Below are 19,746 nucleotides of genomic sequence, written 5' to 3' on the forward strand. Positions count from 1 at the left end.
ACCCATGAGTTTTATATGTTGATTTATGAGTCACACACATGATATGGAATTTTCATTATTGAAGTACCTAAAATTAATTTCTTCCCTTCTTACTATCCATCATGGCCATGTCCAACGTTTGAAATCAATTCCTCACCACGTATTTACCAAACTATAATAAAAAATTATTTTTCTAAAACAATATTCATATTTTGGGAATTACTCCCTTTTTTATTTTTTTTCCTAGTAATATTTTTAATTTAAAAATACTCAAAATGCACTTTAAAATTTTTAAACTGTTATAGTGCTCGACTCGTGTATTATTTTTCAATGGCATTTATAGTGTTTTATTAATATGTTAAAAATATTATAAATATTATTAAAAAATATTATGACATTATATTATGTTTGGTATTGCCCATACATTATTACAATATTATATTTTGTAGGCTTATAGTTAGTTTGGTTAAGGTTAAGAATTTATTTAGATCATTTATAGTATTTTCTTATAAGACTTATAGTATCTTTATTGTGGTAATCAAAAAATTGTAACAAGTCAATTTTTTATTTTTATTTGGGTGATTTTTTTCAAAAACTATTATAAATATCTATTTGAATCAATTGGTTTTTAGTGTGTTTTAATTTTATTTGACTTGTTTATTGTGTTTTCAAGTAGATTTAGAAGGCATGTTATCATAATAATGTTAACACCAATGAATCATATGGGCAAACTGAACCAATATCAAATCATTTAATGAACCGACGATCCAAAGGGTAGTATTTGGGATAGGAAATGAATCTCTTAGTTGTTGAGGGTGCTGTCTGAATTTTTTTTTTTTTATAGTAGAAATGTTCTGTAAAAAAAATAATAATCAAAATTAAGTTTTTTTTTTGGAAAATTCATCCATAATATAATATAATATAATATAATATAATATTCTCTTCCGGCTGGACAATGGATGGGCTTCCGATTAATCGATTGCGTCGATCTTTCTTCTTCGGGTGTCGCATACGCCTCAAATTCGTTGCTTGGTGGACAAGCCAAAAAGATATATATATATATATATATATATATATATATATATATATATATATAATGTGTATATATATATATATATAATTAATGTGTATATGTAACTATGTAATGAGAGGAGTGAAAAGGGCAGCAGCAAAGAGGTTAAACCGGAGGTGTAGGGCTTGCGAACGGATTCTCGGGAGAGGGCGGAAGAGAAAGAGGAGGGAGGGAAGGACATGAGACCATCGGAGTCGAGGTTCCTGCAGGAACTGGTGCTGTACGCAGCGAGCGCTGCGCTGAGCTGCCTCGTCCTCTTCGCCGGGCTGCGCCAGCTCGACCCCAACCGCGCCGCAAGCAAGAAAGCCCTCGAAAACAAGAAGGAGATCGCCAAGCGCCTGGGACGGCCCCTCGTTCAGACCAACCAGTACGAGGTCTTCATCTCGCCTCCCTTTCTCCTTTCCTCTTCTTCTTGATTTCTACATGCCCCGTGACCCCTCACGGTCGGTTCTTTCTATGGCGTTCTGGGTTTTAGGTCTCCGGATGCAGGTTTCCGTGTATTATTGAATGCAGTTAAGTGACATAGTGATGCCTAGGGTTTGTTTTGGGGAAGACAATTTCCAATTTGTTTTTATTCTGAGTAGCTGATATTGAAATTTGTCTGCGATCCCTTTTTTCTCCTAAGTTTTATATTGAATTGGGTTCCAACAAGATGATTTTGAGTACTCCATTTCTAATTCAGTCTGTCTTCTGTTAATTATTTGACGAATAGTGTATGCATGATGACACATTCCATTGACACATGTTTGATCAATAATTGTTGTTCCCGTGATCGATAATGTATAATAACTTGACATTCCTGCTTTGATGTTCTTCTTATCTGGTCAATCCCTGTTTGTTCTAATGATGACACCATGTTCCATGATGTTTATAAATATGGTCTTTTATTATGATTAACCCGTCGGTCAAGGTTGAAACAAAGAGATTAAACTCTGCAGTCTTTTTTATTTATGAAACTCAATAACGTACAGAATATTTTGCTTTGTAACACTTTTGCAGCTTAGTTTTGTATTAGCCCTGATTTAGTATTGGCATTGCTTCGTTAGAACTATGCCTCCTACAAGCACTTCTCTGTTTCATGGAAGACAAACCTCCCAAGGGATTAATTTAACTAAAAACTAATATTATTGATGCTATAACTTACATAAAGTACTAGCAAACATTGCATAGTCATTCATCAATTATAGATAAATATGAACTATCTTGCCTTTCGTGGACTTCCGTAGTTAACACACTGCAATAGGCTCAAAGTTTTAAATTGGTTAATACATCTCATAGATATCATGGTTGTAGCTTCCTTTCTCAAAGCCTTTTTTATGCATTAGAGTATGTACGCAATTTTCATGTGGTTTCAGATAAGGCATTGATTACCTTGAAAAGTTTCTAAGAAAATACATGGCCAGGGTTAGTAAGGGACCCATGACATCCTAGAGCTTTTTTGGTTAAGCTAAGTTATTGTTTGATTTTAGTTAGGTTGATCTCAATTTGACTTGGAAATGGAATTGATCACATATTGTACACAAGATCACTTCATTTGAGCACGGACTGACAGCATCCTGTTCCTCTTTACCCTCCTGTCGGTCTTTTCTACTTTTGCTTAGCGTGAAGCAGTACTCTTGTTATGCATATAAACATTGTTACATAATTTCTTTGACCGGATTATATTTGTACTTCTGAATTTCTTACTGTGTAGCATAATCCATAGCTCATGAGAGCTAATTATAGAGTGGTTATGTTTCTTCCCTTCTTGTCTTTGTTGATTCCTAGGCATCTACCAAATAATGATGTATAGAGTCTAACTCGGTGCAAGTTCGAAGATGTCATTATTTGTTTTGATTTTTTTTATTTAAGTGCTTGGTATCTCCTGAACATTCTAATGTGGCCCTTGATGAAAAATGAGAAATGTTGTCACAAAGCATCATCCCAAGTTATGGCAATCAAATCTGTGCCATGATTTTTTCCTTTGAGGCAATCAATCTGTCCTGCATTAATTCCTACCTATGGCAATTGAGGATTTTGTTAGATCGGTTTCCCTTCCTGACCTTTCCTTGGTTGTTTCTATTAAGATTTGAGCTTGTTAACAAACATGTATCAAATTGATGGCACACAGCATTAAGTTATGCAGTCAAATTGCATGTACTGGAGAAATACGCGCACCTCATAGAGCTGCATACGTATGCAGCTGTGCTAGTTACCATCTATTGCATAAGGCACATGGGCATGACACAGCAGGATTCATCTATGTGATCAACATGGTTGTGTCATGTCTGAAGTCATATCTTAGCATGGCAAATCATATCTTAGCTCTTGGAGAAGAGATTAATATTGGTATCACATATATCATAATTTACTATAGTTAGGTACCAGCAAAATATACTCATACTATCATGTAAATTTCATCTTCCAGATTTAGTTTATTCAGGATTTCCAAAATTTGTTTTCTTTTTTTTTTTTGGTGTGATGCAGTCTTGTATGCAAAGTTTCATTCTCCCTCAGATATAGTGTGAAATTGTCTTGTTAAACACTGTAAGCACTATGCTCTGGGATGGTACAAGGTATGTAAAATTTAAGTTTATAGATGAAGATAATAATATACTTGGTGACATCCTCCATCTTCTAAATTTGTTTTACGGATATGGGTAACCTTCATTTTTAGTAAAGATTTTTGCTTTTGGACGTGATTTTTTAATTCTACATTTTGTTTGGAATCAATTTGTAGGTAACTCAACAATGTCTAAATGATAATGTGTAAATGCATTTGCAGGATGTAATAGCTTGCGATGTTATAAACCCTGATCACATTGATGTTGAATTTGAGTCTATTGGGGGTTTGGAGCATGTGAAGCAAGCTTTGTTTGAGCTAGTCATTCTCCCCCTACGTAGACCTGAATTGTTTTCACATGGAAAGCTTCTTAGTCCTCAAAAAGGTGTCCTACTGTATGGGCCACCAGGAACAGGAAAGACAATGCTCGCAAAGGCCTTAGCGAAAGAGTCTGGGGCAGTTTTTATTAATGTGAGAATCTCGAATTTGATGAGTAAATGGTTTGGGGATGCTCAAAAACTTGGTAAGTTTGTTTTTATGATACATAACAGAGGGCTAATTTTGCTTATTTTCATCGATTTATTAGTATACTCGGTTGTTACGATTACTAAACTACTTGCTTTTCTTCATGTTCAAGAAAATTATTGTTATTTGTCTTTTATTTCATTTAATTTAAAATGAAATGTAAGTATGTTCAAGGTAATTGACCTTATTCAAATTCTTGTCATATTATATGTTTAAATTCATTGTTAGAATAGGGTTGAGATGATATCTGCTATTTCTGTTATCAAAGAGGCAATTTTTTTTTTATGGTTTAGTATTGGTGAGACACAAATTGTTGCACTAATTTCTTTAAGTGAGTAATTGATTTCTTCTTTCTGATAGGTAAGAAGAGTCCATAAGTGCTATGCTAATATGGTCACCATCTGAAATGAGCCTATAAAGAATGAAGATTAAAGGCCTCTCATTTCTTGATGTGAATTGCAAAAATGTTCAAGCTTCTTTGGAGTTTGGATGTTTATAGAGGGATAAAATCTTTTGAAGATATTATTTATAATGATTCAATATAAGTAATTCTTTCAAAGATTTTTGTTTTTCCTGTTGCTTGTGTGCTTGATGACCTATAAATATATCATTCTCATTATTGAATTTGAGGTGTCTTCTTTCGTTGACCCTTGTGAATTATTGTCTTAAAACTTGTGCAAATAACAAGAGTTTTATGAAGGTGTCGTCTACCATAGCTGATAAAGGCTTTGACAAAATAAGTAACAGTTTAAAAGAATTTTTTTTCTCCTGTTGCTTGTGTGCTTGATAACCTATAAATATATCAATATCATTATTGATGTAGAGGTGTCTTCTTTAGTTGACCTTTGTGAATTATTGTCTTGAAACTTATAAATATAACGAGAGCTTTATAAATAGATACTATGAAAACAAGTTCCATATTTATAATTGGTAGTGCACAAAGTATATCAGGTAATGCTATTCTTAACATGTCTGGAAAACAGAAAACCTGCTCTTTGAGGTTGTTCATGTCATTCTCTTGTGTGATCTTCTTGTGAAAAGTTGGTACCATTGAGATATTCATTGGATGAAGGAACCCGAAAATTCTTTCAATTTGGAACTAGGATTTGTTGTCACTATGTATCATGCTGAAATTAGGCATTAGCTACACATGCTATCATGTTTTAAAATTTTGCTGTATATCACCATACGTGTCAGTTACTTTTATTTTTTTGTTGTCTAGAAGCATTTTGCATAATATCCCACTTGTTCTGTTGCAGTGGCTGCTGTCTTTAGCCTTGCTTATAAGCTACAACCTGCTATCATTTTTATTGATGAGGTGGATAGTTTCTTGGGTCAGCGCCGTAATACAGATCATGAAGCCATGACTAACATGAAAACTGAGTTCATGTCTTTGTGGGATGGTTTCACAACTGATTGTGAGTATTCCATTTTCTTGGCTCTCTTTATTGTCTGGATGTATGTCATATTTCCTTGCTTATGTGGCTTTCTCTTAATCAGTAAAATCTGTTTCCAGTTTTGGTTTGTCATACACCTAATATGCTTTCTTCTTTTATGATATCCAACCAGTGATTTAAAAAGCGCTAGGCGCCAAAAGGCGTCAAGGTCCAAAAACGCTCGAGGCGCTAGGCGCTCGTCCGAGCGAAGCGAGGCGCTAAAATATAAAAATATATAATATAATTAATAAATATAATTATTTAAAATTTTAAATAAAAATATGTTATTAAATTAAGAAAATTTAAGATACAAAATCACAATGTCACATTAACAAAAAGTTTCAAAATTCAAAACAATAAAATTTTACATCAAAGTCATTTATGTTGAAACCTAGCAATAATTTCAAATAAATAAAAATTAACAACATTAAAATCAAAATAATATATTATTAATCTATTAACAGTATTGAAAATTAATCATTTCAAAATTCAAATAAACTTAATATTAAGAGTACACTGTATACTGAGCTTGACGGAGAAACGAGGAAGCAGCGGCGAGCGACGGCAGCGGCAGCGGGAAAGGGAAAGGGAGCGGGAGGCGCGAGTAGCGGGAGGGCTCGTGAGAGGCGCGAGCAGCGACATCGACAGCGGCGAGCAGCGGGAGCAGGAGCGACGAGCAGCGAGATTAGCGAGATTGAGATCGGGAGCGGCAGCGGGTTAGGGTTGGGTAAGGGTTATATCGGTTTAGTTGGTTCGATTGAACCAACTAACAACCGAACCAGGACCGAACCAGACCTAAAATCCTGGTTCGGTCACTTGGTTTACCCAGGCGCTCGCCCGAAGCGCCCAGCGCCTGGGCTCAGGCGAGCGCCCAGGCCGCGCCTGTTTGAAGCGCGCCGCCTGGGACATTAGCGAGGCGCTCGGGCCTCGCCTCGCCTCGCCCGAGCGCCTAGGCGAGCGCTCGAGTGCCTTTTTCAATCACTGTATCCAACCCAAGGGCAAGAAGGCCCTTTATGCTATCAATACAGCCTTCTAGCAAATGTGAGTGTGCATTGTTGAATGAGCATGTACATGACGTGCTTCTTCTTATGAATGATTTTTTGTTACTCTGCTGCATGTAGATATATGGTTTTATAAGAATCTAATTTGCGTGGTGGTTCCCAGGTTGTTGGCATATGGTACTGAATTTTCTCTTGATTTTTTTTTTATTGTTGTTCTGGTGAATGTAGCTATATGTTTCTAGTTTGTATGATGTTTGTCAGGTTTATTAGTAGTAATTTTGTGATAGTACAGAAAATAATAATTATATGTTAATGGAGAGTCTGCACACACATCTGCTAATTGAATTTGATTCAGACATTTATTGAGTATAGTTTTTTTTTGTGTGTAAAAGAGCAGTAGAGAACTCTTCTGCTAGCAAAGAATGTGGTTGAAAACTCTATATTATTTTGTACTTGCTTCATGGAACAATAGTTGATTTTTTTTAACTTAGTGCCTGGTTGATCACAAGATAAAAGATGCCCTGAGAAATAAATCTTATGTTTTTTTATTTTAGGATAAGCAAAATGATTTTGATACCCTTTCCTTATTTGTGGAATGCAATAAATGCTAAAAGCTATTCTTTTTCTGAAGGTTTGATGAAGAAGACTTAGGAAAACTGAAAAAGCTTTTCTTATCCTTTGAGCAAAGACATCAGAAAACAATAAGTTGATATTTCTTTCTAAAATTTTGGATTGCTGTTTTTCACTATCTTGGGTCTGCTGCAAAATGAAACCTGTATAACAATTGTCCCCGAAAGCTATTCTTGATCAGTCTTTACCAAACAAAACACACGCTTAGGTTCCTATTTGAAGTCAGAAGCATCTTATTTTCTTTCTGATATGTAAATAATACTTATAAAAGATTATTGGTGATCCACACCCGTGAGAGGGCTTTCTTTATACATCTCTATGTACTCACAGGTAGATGTTGATATCATCTGTGTTAAATGACTCTCATTGTCATGAGGTTGGAGCGTGACAGAAGAAAGCATAGTATTCCCATTGTCGAAATTTTTTTTATTGTCATCGATTGACAAAGTCCATTGAGATAAGAGTATCTTTAATTGTCTATGTTCTCTGCTATCCCTCAGTGAAGCAAAGATAATTATCATGTGTGTTAAAGTTGTGGTTCTCATTGTCATAAGGTTGGATCTTGAAAGAAGACAGCGCCATGTTCCCGTCATTCTGATCTTCTGTTATCACTAATTAAGAAAGTCTATTGAGATGGAGTTTCTAACCCTCTATTATATCCATTTATCATTGTTGATTATTTCATATAGGAAGGTTGTATCTGTTGCTAAATGTTTTGCCAACAATGGATACAAGTTAAAGTGAGCGAATAGCATCAAAGGTCCATGTCATCCTCAGATTGGACAATTTTTCTTGGAGTTAATAATAATCTCATGCTCTTTTCAGGCTCAAGACCAAACTTTTAAGATCATATTTTTCTTTTTCCAGGCTCAAGGATAAACTACCCTCTTTTCCCAGCTTGCATTGCCTAAACTCACTTAAACAGGCTTTTAAATGTAACCAACACCTAGTGGTACTTTGTCTAAAAAAGAAGTGATGAATAGGAGTGCAGAAGGGTTCTTATTTAAAAAGTAAGGATGCTGTACTATACTAAATATGATTTCTGCACGTACTATTTCATATTTTGATATTACTGCAAGAAAATGGTTTTTTATTCCATTCTTCTGTTTATTAATTTATTGTTTCAGTTACTACAAGTAAAAGATGTATCAGACTTCCGTTTGTGTCTACATCAGTTTCCAGACATTCATATTAAAACTATTGTGCATCAATTTTACAGTGAATGCTCGTGTGATGGTTCTTGCTGCTACAAATCGCCCATCAGAACTAGATGAGGCAATACTCAGGCGCTTTACCCAGACCTTTGAAATTGGCATGCCTGACCGAAGTGAGAGAGCCAAGATACTAAAGGTGATCTTAAAGGGTGAAAATGTGGAAGAAAACATTGATTATGACTACATAGCAACCTTATGTGAAGGTTTTAGTGGTTCAGATATACTTGAGCTGTGCAAACAAGCAGCCTATTTTCCTCTCAGGGAGCTGCTGAATGACGAAAGGAATGGAAAAGCATCCAGTGTGAGTATACTGCATTTATATATCAATCTAGCTATTTTTTATTGTAAAATGATTTAGATAACCCAGATTCAAATCTTCATAAACTTAGCCTAATATTTCTCATGTTCTTTTTATGTATGTTTACCAGGAGCCATTTACAATTTGATCAACTTGGACAGGGTATCAACCCCAAACCTGGCAGAAATTAAACCTGATCTGGGAATGGTCGGGATTGGGAATGTCCAACCTGACTCTAAGTCGTCTAAGTCAAACAATAAACCATCTTGACCTCAGCCCAACAGGAATCCTTTTTTGTAGGTAGTTATAAGTTTTAACTACTGTACCTTCATTACATGCAACAATAACCCAACTCAAGATTGCAAGTGTTAGGAAAGAAAAATATAAATGCTGGATCATGTTGAGTTCGTTTTATCTCTTGATGTAACCCATTCCGCCCAAGTCACTGTTCTAAACATGGATCTTTAGGCCATTATGGTTCTAACGAAGGCTATGTTCACAGTGTTATCCATGCTGGTTGCAACCTTTATTTGTCTTCCTCTTCTCTTTTTGAGGTCTTGAATTTGAACTGACCCACTCTCCTTGTTGGTGCACTAGTGGTCCTTGATGCAACTTGCTTGAGTAACTCATTTTATTCTAAGGTGCATCTTTTGTTACTATGTTCTCCCATATAGGGTTATGTATATCATGGTTCGCTTTATCGGTCCGCACCGGTGTATCGACTGGTCGTCGGTACGATGTGTGCCGATATACTAACACATGGTACGATGAGATGTACCGATAGACTGGTATGTATCGCCCATACCGATCCTCTATTGGACTAGTATGTATCACCTGTACTGGATGGTACACTGCGGTACGACGAACCTTGATGTATATCATCATGTTCTATGGTTAGGGGAGTTCAAGTCGAATCGAAAAATTGAACTAGTTCACAAATGATTCGGTTTTGAAGGCTATAAACCGTTCTGGTTCGAGGGTGCCCCTTTTTGGTTCGATTAACCAGTTCAAACCGAACTGAACCAATTTTTAACTTAAAAGATATCAATCCGGTTGAGATCACTGCCCTAAGCTCTTAACCGGTTCAAACCGATTAATCAAACCAGCCCAATTGCCTAATTTTACAAATAACGTAGGCTCACTTTAACAAATATTGTTGTGTCGTCTAATTAGACCAAGATTCCGGTTCGATTTAATTGAATTGAATCAACTCATCTGAAATTTTTTTTTTTTTTTAAATTACTTGAAATTATAAACCGGATAACCGAATTGGATTAACCGGTTTTGAATCGGTTCGGTTAGGTAGATCCGAATTGGTTTCGGTTCGCACTATCTTATTTTAACTGAACTGAATATAAATAAACGGTTCAGTTTGGCCATTAACGGTTTGGTGGTGAACTGATTTGAACATCCCTATCTATGGTTATTACCTATTGTATTTTATGATATTCATATAAGAAACCGTGATTGGAGTTTTTCCTGGGAAAAAAATTTTGGATTCTGGACAATATTGCTACATCTTTATAGTGTTAGGTGCTTTATAGAACTGGTTGATCCAGAATAATTGTTGGAGATAAAAAAGATTATAGCCAATGTTGAAATTGTAATCAGTTTCTAATGTTACATAAGATGTGTATCATTCACATGATATCTTTAATTGCTTTTGTCAGGGACCAAGACCATTAAGACAGCCTGACTTGGAGAGAGCATTAGTGACATCTAGAAAGGTGAAGAAGGCCACTGGTATGAGCAGATTGGGTTCACAATCACCTCCATGGTCTATGCAAGCAGAGCCAGATGATGAGGAGGTTCACAATGCTATCTTGGAAATCTCAAAGCTTATGTCTCGAATTGTTGGCAACCAATCAGAATCACAGGACTCTTAGGTCATTTCCAGTAAGTTACAAGGTACAATATTCTGTTTCCTATGAATTTATGTTCTGATTTAGACACAAAATTTCTTCACCCAGAAGCTGCAGTCACTCTGCTTCAAGTCTGCGTCATCTTTAATTTTTTTTATTATCTTCAGCTGATATGTTTTCACCCAACAGGATATTCTCTTTTGACCCCTCTAGGTTCTTATGTTCTTAATATAAATGCCTCAATTACTTCATGCAATTTTTCCACCAGATTCTAGGTCATCTATATTTCTGTACAGCTTTCAATAATGATTCAGTTCTCATCATATTTCAATTGTTTACTTAGCAAGAAAAGGTTCACTCGTTTATAATGATGCTGTTTGTATCATATCTCTCCTACTAAAATTCCCTTTGCTAATGCAGTTGTTCTTTTGTTTGCAATTCATTACCCGATCACATTGCTACTCTTTAGATTCCCTCCCTAGTGGCGAACTCCTCTGGATAATGCTGTTGGTATATGCTGACTGAAAAATCGGAACAATTTTGTTTGCTGAACATAATTATCATATTTTGAGGCATTTGTGGGGTTGCCATGTTGATCTCATCTCAGCAGCCACCTTTTTTGATAAACATGTTTCAATTGGCTTTGCCACAACATTATACGGTATACTGAAATACTAGTTTTAGGCTGTGTTGTTTCTTTTAGTTGATTCCATAATGTTCAATGGTGTAAACCATTTTTTCTTATTCCTCTCTCTCTCTCTCTCTCTCTCTATATATATATATATATATATGTGTGTGTGTGTGTGTGTGTGTGTGTGTGTGTGTGTGTGTGTGTGAAGGATTACATAAGGATATTTCTGGTTCATTTATCAAGGCTACCTGAAATATCGCTGGTTCATTTACCAAAGGTTAAGGTATTTGGCCAAATTTATTCATTAAATGTTGAAAGTTTGAGATATGAGGCAATGTTTTTATTTGTGTGTGTGTGTGTGTGTGTGAAGATATCAATTAGTTTATAGCTGGCTAAGTTCTATTCGACTCATTCTGCACGCCTTGTCTGTGGAATCATGCAACCTGAATGAAGCATGACATGAAGCCTTTGTACCTGAACTTTATATACTCACATCTACTGCATGAAGCACATCCAAATGTGAAAGTACTCGAGCAGCTATGCCTGGAATGGCATAATTGCCATTTTACGTCAGCCAAAGGTGGTCTCTGTCCTCTTCCAGTCGAGAAAACATCAATGGCATTCGAGAGATCCTTACACTCTGCAGCCCTTCACCTCTGCCAGTGTTGACTGCGGCATTAAACAAAGCTCGAGTGCTCCGCTGCAATCTGTTTACCAAACAAGAATAAGGTGCTGTCTGCTTCAAACAAACGCCAACATGCACCGGGCATCATCTTATTCTGGGGTTGTGGGGGACCTGCGCTCAGGCAACGCCAACAACTCTCCGCGAACTGACAAAGCGAGATAGCTGTACGCCATCACGCCAATGGAGTGACATATCCCAACAAAGCAAATAGAGATATCTCAGCTGGTGGGTGTCTTCTGGCATTCTGGATTTGGTGACACGCCCAAACGGCATGAACCCGACTATATCAATATTCTCGATATTTCTCATGATCTCATATCACACTATAAAAATGTTTTCAAACAATAATATCAAAATAGAATTGATTCCAAAGGAGATTAACGTAGAACAATCGTGATTCATGTCTTTATATTATCATCATCACTATTTTTAAGTGCAAGCAAGCATCATAGGACGCCAATACTTAATCTAATAGAAAAAATTATCTTCACTTCTCTCAACCACGACGAGAGAGAAACTATGACTACTCAATGAGACTAACAAGTTTAAATAATCACCCAAAGATACAGACAAATAAATAGCTGTGTTTTCATCGAAGGGACAAAATTAGATACCGCATAGAATAAATATGTCGGCAGGTATATAAGGCATTATTATTATTATATTACACAGATACAGACACACAACATAAAAAAGAAGAGCAAAGGAGGTTAGGTGAGAGATTCGTACCTCAACTTTGCTTGTTTGTCTTTTGCTTAACAAGTGTTTAGATTAGATTTGACTATAGTTAAATCTATAATTAAGGTCTATAATAAGTATGTCATGCGAGGGCTTTGGGTGGAGCTTTCAAGTTTGCGTTCAGAAATCTCATGTAATTCTCTAAGAAACTTCATGGGAAACTAATGGATTAATGATATATTACTATCTTCATCGTTTCATCAAAAAACATAATTCGATATATTTATTACCAGCATAAGTTAGTTGATTTTATGGTCTTGTGGTTAAAAATAGTAGTTTGATTTTTCTTTAATTACGACGCAAAGTAGCTAATTTTCTATTAATTTGCAATGCAAAATGGAGGAGGAATTTATGCGGAGGAACGCGATTCCCCATGCTTTGTTTGCTTAGGCGCGCCTGATGCGATACACGGCGAACACCGAAGTCTCTCCCTCCGCCCGCACCAACGGCCGCACCCTCTCTTCCACCTCCACCACGTCGAACCCCTCCCGCCTCAGCGCCTCCAAGCACTCCCCGACGCCGGGCCTCACCTCGCTCGCCGCCCACCCCCTCGTGCTCTCCCCCCACGCCGCCCTCATCGCGCTGGCCAGCCCTCCCATCTCCTCCGGGTCGTAGAACACGTCCGACATCAGCACCACGTCGGCCTCCGCCACCGCTTGCTCGCCCGAGCCCCACCGCAGCTCGCGCACCTCCACGCGGCTCCCCAACCCGTTGGCCTCCGCGCTGGCTCGGAGGCCCGGGAGGAGCGGGGCGACGTCGGTGAGCACCACGCGGGCCGCGCCCATGGTGGCGGCGAGGAGGCCCGGGAGGCCCGTCCCGGCGCCGAGCTCGAGGACGGTGGCGCCGGCAAGGTGGGGTCCTCCGTCGGCGGCCATCCACTCGGCGAGGTGGATGGCGGCGTCCCAGAGCCAGGAGCCGGTGAGGGCGCGGCCGGTGGAGGGGTCGCTGGAGTCGTCGCGCTCGTGGATGATGACCTTGTGGCCCGAGATCTCCATCTCTCGGATGCCCATTTCTGCCTCTGGCTGCTGGATTCGCTGGTTGATGGTGTCCCCCCCCTTACCTCCTCGCTCCATTTATACCGCAATGTCCCTAGTTAGTTCCTCCGACATGGCGAGTTGCACTGTACGAGAGTAAATGTCTGCGTAGATTAATTTTGATTGTTGAAGTCGATAGTCTATTCGGAGTCAATCGAGGGTTATTTTTATTTTTTCCTTTTGAGTTCGTTTATCCTTTGAGGTTAATTATATATTATATTAAAAAATCACACTTAATGTCATATAAAAAAAAATATACATAAATAAAAAATATATAATTTTATTATTTTTAAATTATTAAATTTATATCCACTTCTCGCCTTAATCGATTTCTCTTTCTTTCCACTTTCCAACATATTTGCTCGTCGCTCGCCCACCGCACCCACTCCACTTGGATCACTATCGCTCCTACACCCCTCGATCGTCACCTTTGTTGCATCGCTCATCGACATCACACCTGTACCGTTAGATTGCTGCTCTTACATTATGGCTCACAATCGCTAATCTTTGTTATCGCAGTCAAGACATCGACCATATTATTATTTTTATTTTAAAATTTTTATTTGATATTATATATATATATATAATATTAACTTGATAGTAGTATATATGTATCACTGTATAATATAATGGCTTAGTATATATAATACCAAAGTAAATGGTGAATGATTGGTAACCTGCTAAACTAGACTCGAGCAGCTCATTGTTAGCCGAATAGATTATGGGATCAATTAATTCTTGCAATGCATCGAATTATGACACATAATTATTTCTACTCATAAGTATATTTAATATTTATACTCTGAATAAATAAGCGAAAAGATGCATTGAGCTCTTTGATACTTTAGTTTTAGATGTTTGAACACATACGCAAGGAGATGTTTTTGCTCAACTATGACACATCGAATGTTTTGATACTTATAAATGATCGTATTATTATGGTACGAGGAAATGCTTTACATAATGACAATATATTTATTATATGCCTAATGCTTGTCTTTGGCTCAAACACATCACGTATTATGAGGAAAGATATATTAGAATACATTAGGTGCCTTGATGTCTACGTAGACGCATCATGTGCAAGCACATACTTTTGTCTGGTTAGGTTGGACTAGATGCTTTGATGTTTATGTTTTGGATATGTATATTGTGAATAGAGCGACAGAGAGAGAGAGAGAGAGATGCTTTACCGATTCATCTGCTTTATGTTTGAGAAAAAATAATAAACTTAATAGGAAAACTTCATCTCGTAACATTCATTCTATAATTTCTCTCGTTAGGTGTCTTATGCACATTGTCAAATCTCGGTTGACTACAGATAATAAATATAAGCCAAAGGGTACTCAAAATAATCTGAGTTTGGACAAAGGAAGTACCCAACTTGAGGTTCTAGCAATGTTCACATATACCCTACTCGTTATTTCAATGACTGATGTCGTTGATGCTTATAATAGTCTCATTAAAATGATGTCAACTCGAATGAAAAAGTCTTGTGTATTGAATCTATGATGAAATCATTTGCTATGTGTTTATGATTTAATCTACGTTTTGAGTGACGCAGGATGCTTCGATCAGGATGAGACAGTTAAAACAGGAAAATTATGTTGTGCTAGAGGAACATGTCAGAAGATTGGACGTCGGGCCGGTGGATCGGTCGACGTATCGACAGAAGGCTTCGGGCCATGGATTCAGGCATCGGGCCAAGAAAAGCAGGTATTGCGCTAAGGATATCGGAGTTGCGGAGTCAACTGGCCGATCGGGCAATAGGCCACAAGAGAGGACGATGCGCCGAAGAATCGGACGAAGCGTCGAGGAACTAATGACATGCCGGACAACTTGATTAATTGCTTAGGGGTAATTGTCTAGATCGAACTTTTGTTTTACATGTGTAGGATTAACTACGATAGCTTGAAGACATAAAGCAAGTCTACCGGAGTCAAGTTCGATGGGTGTTCGAGAGTCCGAAGATTCGTCGGAGATGCTGCCGGAACCAATCGAGAAGAAATCGGGGACTTGTCAGAGTTTTCGGAAGTCCGCCGAAGAGATTGTCGAAGGTTCGCGGAGATCACCGAGAAGGCTCGGCTATCTTTGAACTCGCCACAAGATTGGGAGCCTATTGGGAGTCCGCCGAAAGAAATCCGAGAGTGTATCGGAAGTCCGTCGGAAGATCGTCGGAAAGCTCGCCGGAAGGAGACTCGATGTTTGTCGGTTGAAAACTTACTTAGGACTATGTTTTCAGTTGTGTAGTTTGCATGTAATTAGGGTTAGGATTAAGGGATAATCCTATATCCTGGTTAGGGGCCAATTGGGCCCGATATTTCCTAGTTTGGGTCAGATTTGAAGCCCATCTAATGACTCATAGGACCAGGCTGTGGAACCGCCGGACTGAGCGGTGGCACCGCCCAGAACCCAAGGATCGGGCGATGGTACCGCCGGACTGGGTGGTGGCACTGCCCATCACCCGAGAGGTCCGGCGGTGGCACCGCCCAGCACCCGAGAGGTCTGGCGGTGGCATCGCCAGTAAACAGTCAATATGACATTGACAGGCGGTGACACCGCCAGCATCGGGAACCAAAGAGAATTCAAAATTTGGAACCCAAATTTGAATCCTCTTGGGGCCTATAAATATCCCTCAATTCTCAGCAGAGAATACAACTTTTTGAGTAGCAATAGATTGAGACAAAAGCCTTTGTAAAGTTTTTAGCAAGCCTTATTTTCAATTACTTGAATGTTCACCTCCTTCCTTTTCGTTGAAAATTTGTAAGAGTGTGAACCACTTGTAAAAGTTGTAAGAGGGGTATTTGTCCTTCCCCTTCAAAGTGATTTGCTAGTGGAAGTTTGGAGCCTCATCGAAGAAGGCTTCGCAAGTGGATGTAGGTCATTTGACCGAACCACTTTAAATTGGTGTGTTCTTTGAATGTGTGAATACTTACCTTTCTGAAATTGTTATTTATACTGCAGTAAGCTTTCGTTTTCATCTTCTCATTTTACTCAAGTTATTGTTGAATTGAAATCTCCTCGCATTTACGAATTTGGTTTCAAACTTACAAGTTTTAATCCACTGCACTAATTCACCCCCCCCCCCCCCCCCTCCCCCCCATCTTAGTGCCGCTCCGATCCTAACAATTGGTATCAGAGCTTTGTTTTCTACTTTGGTTTAACACCCAAATAGAAATGACTCTTTTCGGCTTTCAAGAGGGTTACTCTCTCATTCGTCCTCCCTTTTTCAATAGGACGGACTACACTTATTGGAAAACTCAAATGAGAGTTTTCTTACTTTTGTTGAATATCGAGCTTTAGAATATTATCGAAAATGGATTTCAAAAATCTTCTCTTCTGATGAGTGAATGGGATGAATCGGAGAAGAAAGTTTTTATTTTAAGCACAAATGCTATGAATGCCTTATATTGTACACTTGACAAAAATGAATTTAATCGCATTTCGATTTGTGATTTGGCTTTTGATATTTGGAGAACTCTTGAGGTCACTCATAAAGACACTAGCTGAGTAAAAGAGTCCAAAATCGATATTCTTGTGCACTCTTACGAATTTTTTCGAATGAAACCAAGTAAGTCCATCGGAAACATGTACACCCATTTCACGGATGTCATTAATGGACTCGAAACTTTTTGTAAAAGTTTTTCTAACTTTGAACTAGTAACTAAAATCTTAAGATCCCTTCCAAAAAGTTGGGATCCAAAAGTTACGACCATTCAAGAGGCCAAGGACCTTAAAACATTTCCTCTCGAAGAACTAATTGGGTCTTTAATGACCTATGAAATGAACAATGTGACAAAAAGAGAACTCGAGAACAACCTTCCAAAGGACAAGAAGGATTCGGAACATAGAACACATGAAGACCACTCGAGCATAAGCTCAAGTGATGGTGAACTTAAACTACAAATGAAACAAAAATTAAAATACAAAAAGAACAGAACTACTTGCTTTGAATGCAAGAAGAAGAACACAAATTGGGATGAATCAAGCTCCTCCGAAGATGAGAAGAAAATCAAGAAAGACGAGGTGGCAAACTACGCCTTAACCACTTTCAACGATAAGGTAATCGAAATCCCCCAAATTTATTTCGAAATTACATAATACTTTTCATGAGTTATTTTTAATTTAGTTTAGGATTAATTTTCTTGAAAATTACATGTTTAATAATTTAATATTTAAAAATGAAAAAGCAATAAAATGTTAAATATAAATCTTATGTATGTGCTTGATAAGTAAGAATGTGTATTTTGATGATTTGCAATTTTGATTGAGACCATGCTTGATGTGATAATGAAAATATTGAGAAGTTTAATATCATGCTTAATAATGATGCATGGCTTTTGAATATAAGGCTTGATAAATTTTTTTAAGAACCTTATCTTTGGTTGTCAAACATGATGTATGGTTTTGACTTAAGAACAAAATTTGAGCATGTTAATATAAAGTCAATCATATAAATTAAAACTAAAGAAGTTTTAGTTATCTATAAGAATCATTCAAAATTATGTTCAACAAAACCAATGCAAAATGATGGAATGAAAATATTAAAATTTTGACACTATGATTTGATAATTTTATGCATGAGATTGTAAAGTTATACATAATAATTTTTGTGGTTTATTGATCTTGATGGTTTTTATGACAAAATTCATTTTTCGATCCTAAATATTGATGCACATATTTATCTAGCATAAATGAAATAAATGACATGAATTTAAATAACTAGAAAGAGAAAAGCATTGTTCTTGAAAATTATTTTTCTCTATCTTATTGATTTATATGAATCTCTTGAAAATGATTTTGATTTGATGATTTGAATTTGAAATGAGTTATATCAAAATCATGATATTGATTTGACAAATTGAATGAGTTGAAAACGAATGATGATTTTTCTCTTGAATATAACTTGTAATATTTTTTATAAATTATCATCTTATTTTCTCGATACATGAAATTTTTCCATGAATCAAAATTCTTTCATGATGTGATTCTTCTTGGTATTCACTAAAAATGATTTATTCAAATTAACCTATGCTACTCGACATCTTGATAATTTATGACTTGAATTTTATTATGTAAAATTTTTGTATTGATAAAATGTATATTTCATCACCAAAATTCTCTTGATATTTTGAATAATGTATAAAATACAAATGAGAAGTTAATGATCATGCATGATAAGATGTAATAAACTTTGACATTTAGATACCATCATTTGAAAAGCTATGATTATGTTGCCAAAATGATGTATCATGAATGTTTGAATATCATATATAATATGCTCATAATGATGATTGAGTTATTTGTATTATGCATGAAAAATGAAAGATATAGTTTTGAAATTGTGCATGTTCGAATTTGAAAATATGATGATGCATAATGATGAAATTGTGTAATGAAAATATTAAACATTTTGAAACCATGTTTTAGCGTCATGCATAATGATCATGCTTAATAAATTTCGAAATTATGCATGATTAATCTTGCAATTTATGGATTATTGATTTTTATCAAAAGTGCCTTATTGATCTTTGTTGTAATAAATCTTACACTTTCAGTTTTAAACATGATACATATTTTTATTTGGCATAAATGAAATAAAATCATATATTTTAAAACAACCAAAAAGAGGAAAACATTCTTCTTGAAAATTATTTTGCTCTATCTTATTGATTTTGATGAATCCATTTGTATCATCTTTGTGAATATCTTGGATTTTGATAATGATTTTGATGATTTAAATTTGAATAAATTTTTATCAAAATTATGATCTTGATCTCTTGAAATTTATAACATGAAATCCTTTATGAATCAAGATTTCTTACTCTTTATTCTCTTATTTGAAAAAAAGGACAAAGGCATGCTTATATGAAACAACTAAATAGATAAAAGTATTTTTCTTGAAAATTCTTGGTTTGATGAATCTATTTTATCATCTTTTTATGAATCTCTTGAAAATGATTTTGATTTGATGATTTGAATTTGAATGAGATTTATCTTGATTTTTCGAGATTTATAACTTGAGATTTATTCTAGAAAAATCAAGATCTTCTATCCTCTATGTTCCTTTTTAGCATCTACTATCCAAATGAATTATGA

At 36.4% G+C, this 19,746-nt stretch overlaps 2 protein-coding genes across 5 annotated transcripts; one reads left to right on the top strand and one right to left on the bottom strand.

The window, feature by feature from the left end:
* Positions 1 to 1,113: 1,113 nt before the first annotated feature.
* LOC135597016 (uncharacterized) lies at positions 1,114 to 11,303 on the top strand. Of its 4 annotated transcripts, none has more exons than XM_065089392.1 (6): positions 1,114 to 1,425; positions 3,816 to 4,116; positions 5,378 to 5,536; positions 8,405 to 8,700; positions 10,368 to 10,605; positions 10,980 to 11,303. In XM_065089392.1, exons 1-5 carry the CDS (start codon positions 1,231 to 1,233, stop codon positions 10,581 to 10,583), a joined length of 1,167 nt encoding a protein of 388 aa, XP_064945464.1. In that variant the 5' UTR covers positions 1,114 to 1,230; the 3' UTR covers positions 10,584 to 10,605; positions 10,980 to 11,303. The 4 variants fall into 4 exon arrangements, with proteins under 4 accessions (XP_064945464.1, XP_064945465.1, XP_064945466.1 ...); XM_065089393.1 differs by having other exon boundaries at positions 11,029 to 11,303; XM_065089394.1 differs by having other exon boundaries at positions 10,368 to 10,593.
* Positions 11,304 to 12,999: 1,696 nt separating this feature from the next.
* On the bottom strand, positions 13,000 to 13,686 carry LOC103970570 (uncharacterized). Its single transcript, XM_009384389.3, has one exon. It carries the CDS (start codon positions 13,684 to 13,686, stop codon positions 13,000 to 13,002), a length of 687 nt encoding a protein of 228 aa, XP_009382664.2.
* Positions 13,687 to 19,746: the final 6,060 nt, after the last annotated feature.

Source organism: Musa acuminata, chromosome BXJ1-11, assembly GCF_036884655.1.
Source record: "Musa acuminata AAA Group cultivar baxijiao chromosome BXJ1-11, Cavendish_Baxijiao_AAA, whole genome shotgun sequence".
Classification (NCBI taxonomy): Eukaryota; Viridiplantae; Streptophyta; class Magnoliopsida; order Zingiberales; family Musaceae; genus Musa; species Musa acuminata.

Coding starts and splice junctions, on each gene's coding strand:
- LOC135597016 (XM_065089392.1), top strand. CDS start 1,231: ATGAGACCATCGGAGTCGAGGTTCCTGCAGGAACTGGTGCTGTACGCA. Junction 1,426..3,815: donor TTCAGACCAACCAGTACGAG/GTCTTCATCTCG, acceptor ATGCATTTGCAG/GATGTAATAGCTTGCGATGT. Junction 5,537..8,404: donor GGATGGTTTCACAACTGATT/GTGAGTATTCCA, acceptor TCAATTTTACAG/TGAATGCTCGTGTGATGGTT.
- LOC103970570 (XM_009384389.3), bottom strand. CDS start 13,686: ATGGAGCGAGGAGGTAAGGGGGGGGACACCATCAACCAGCGAATCCAG.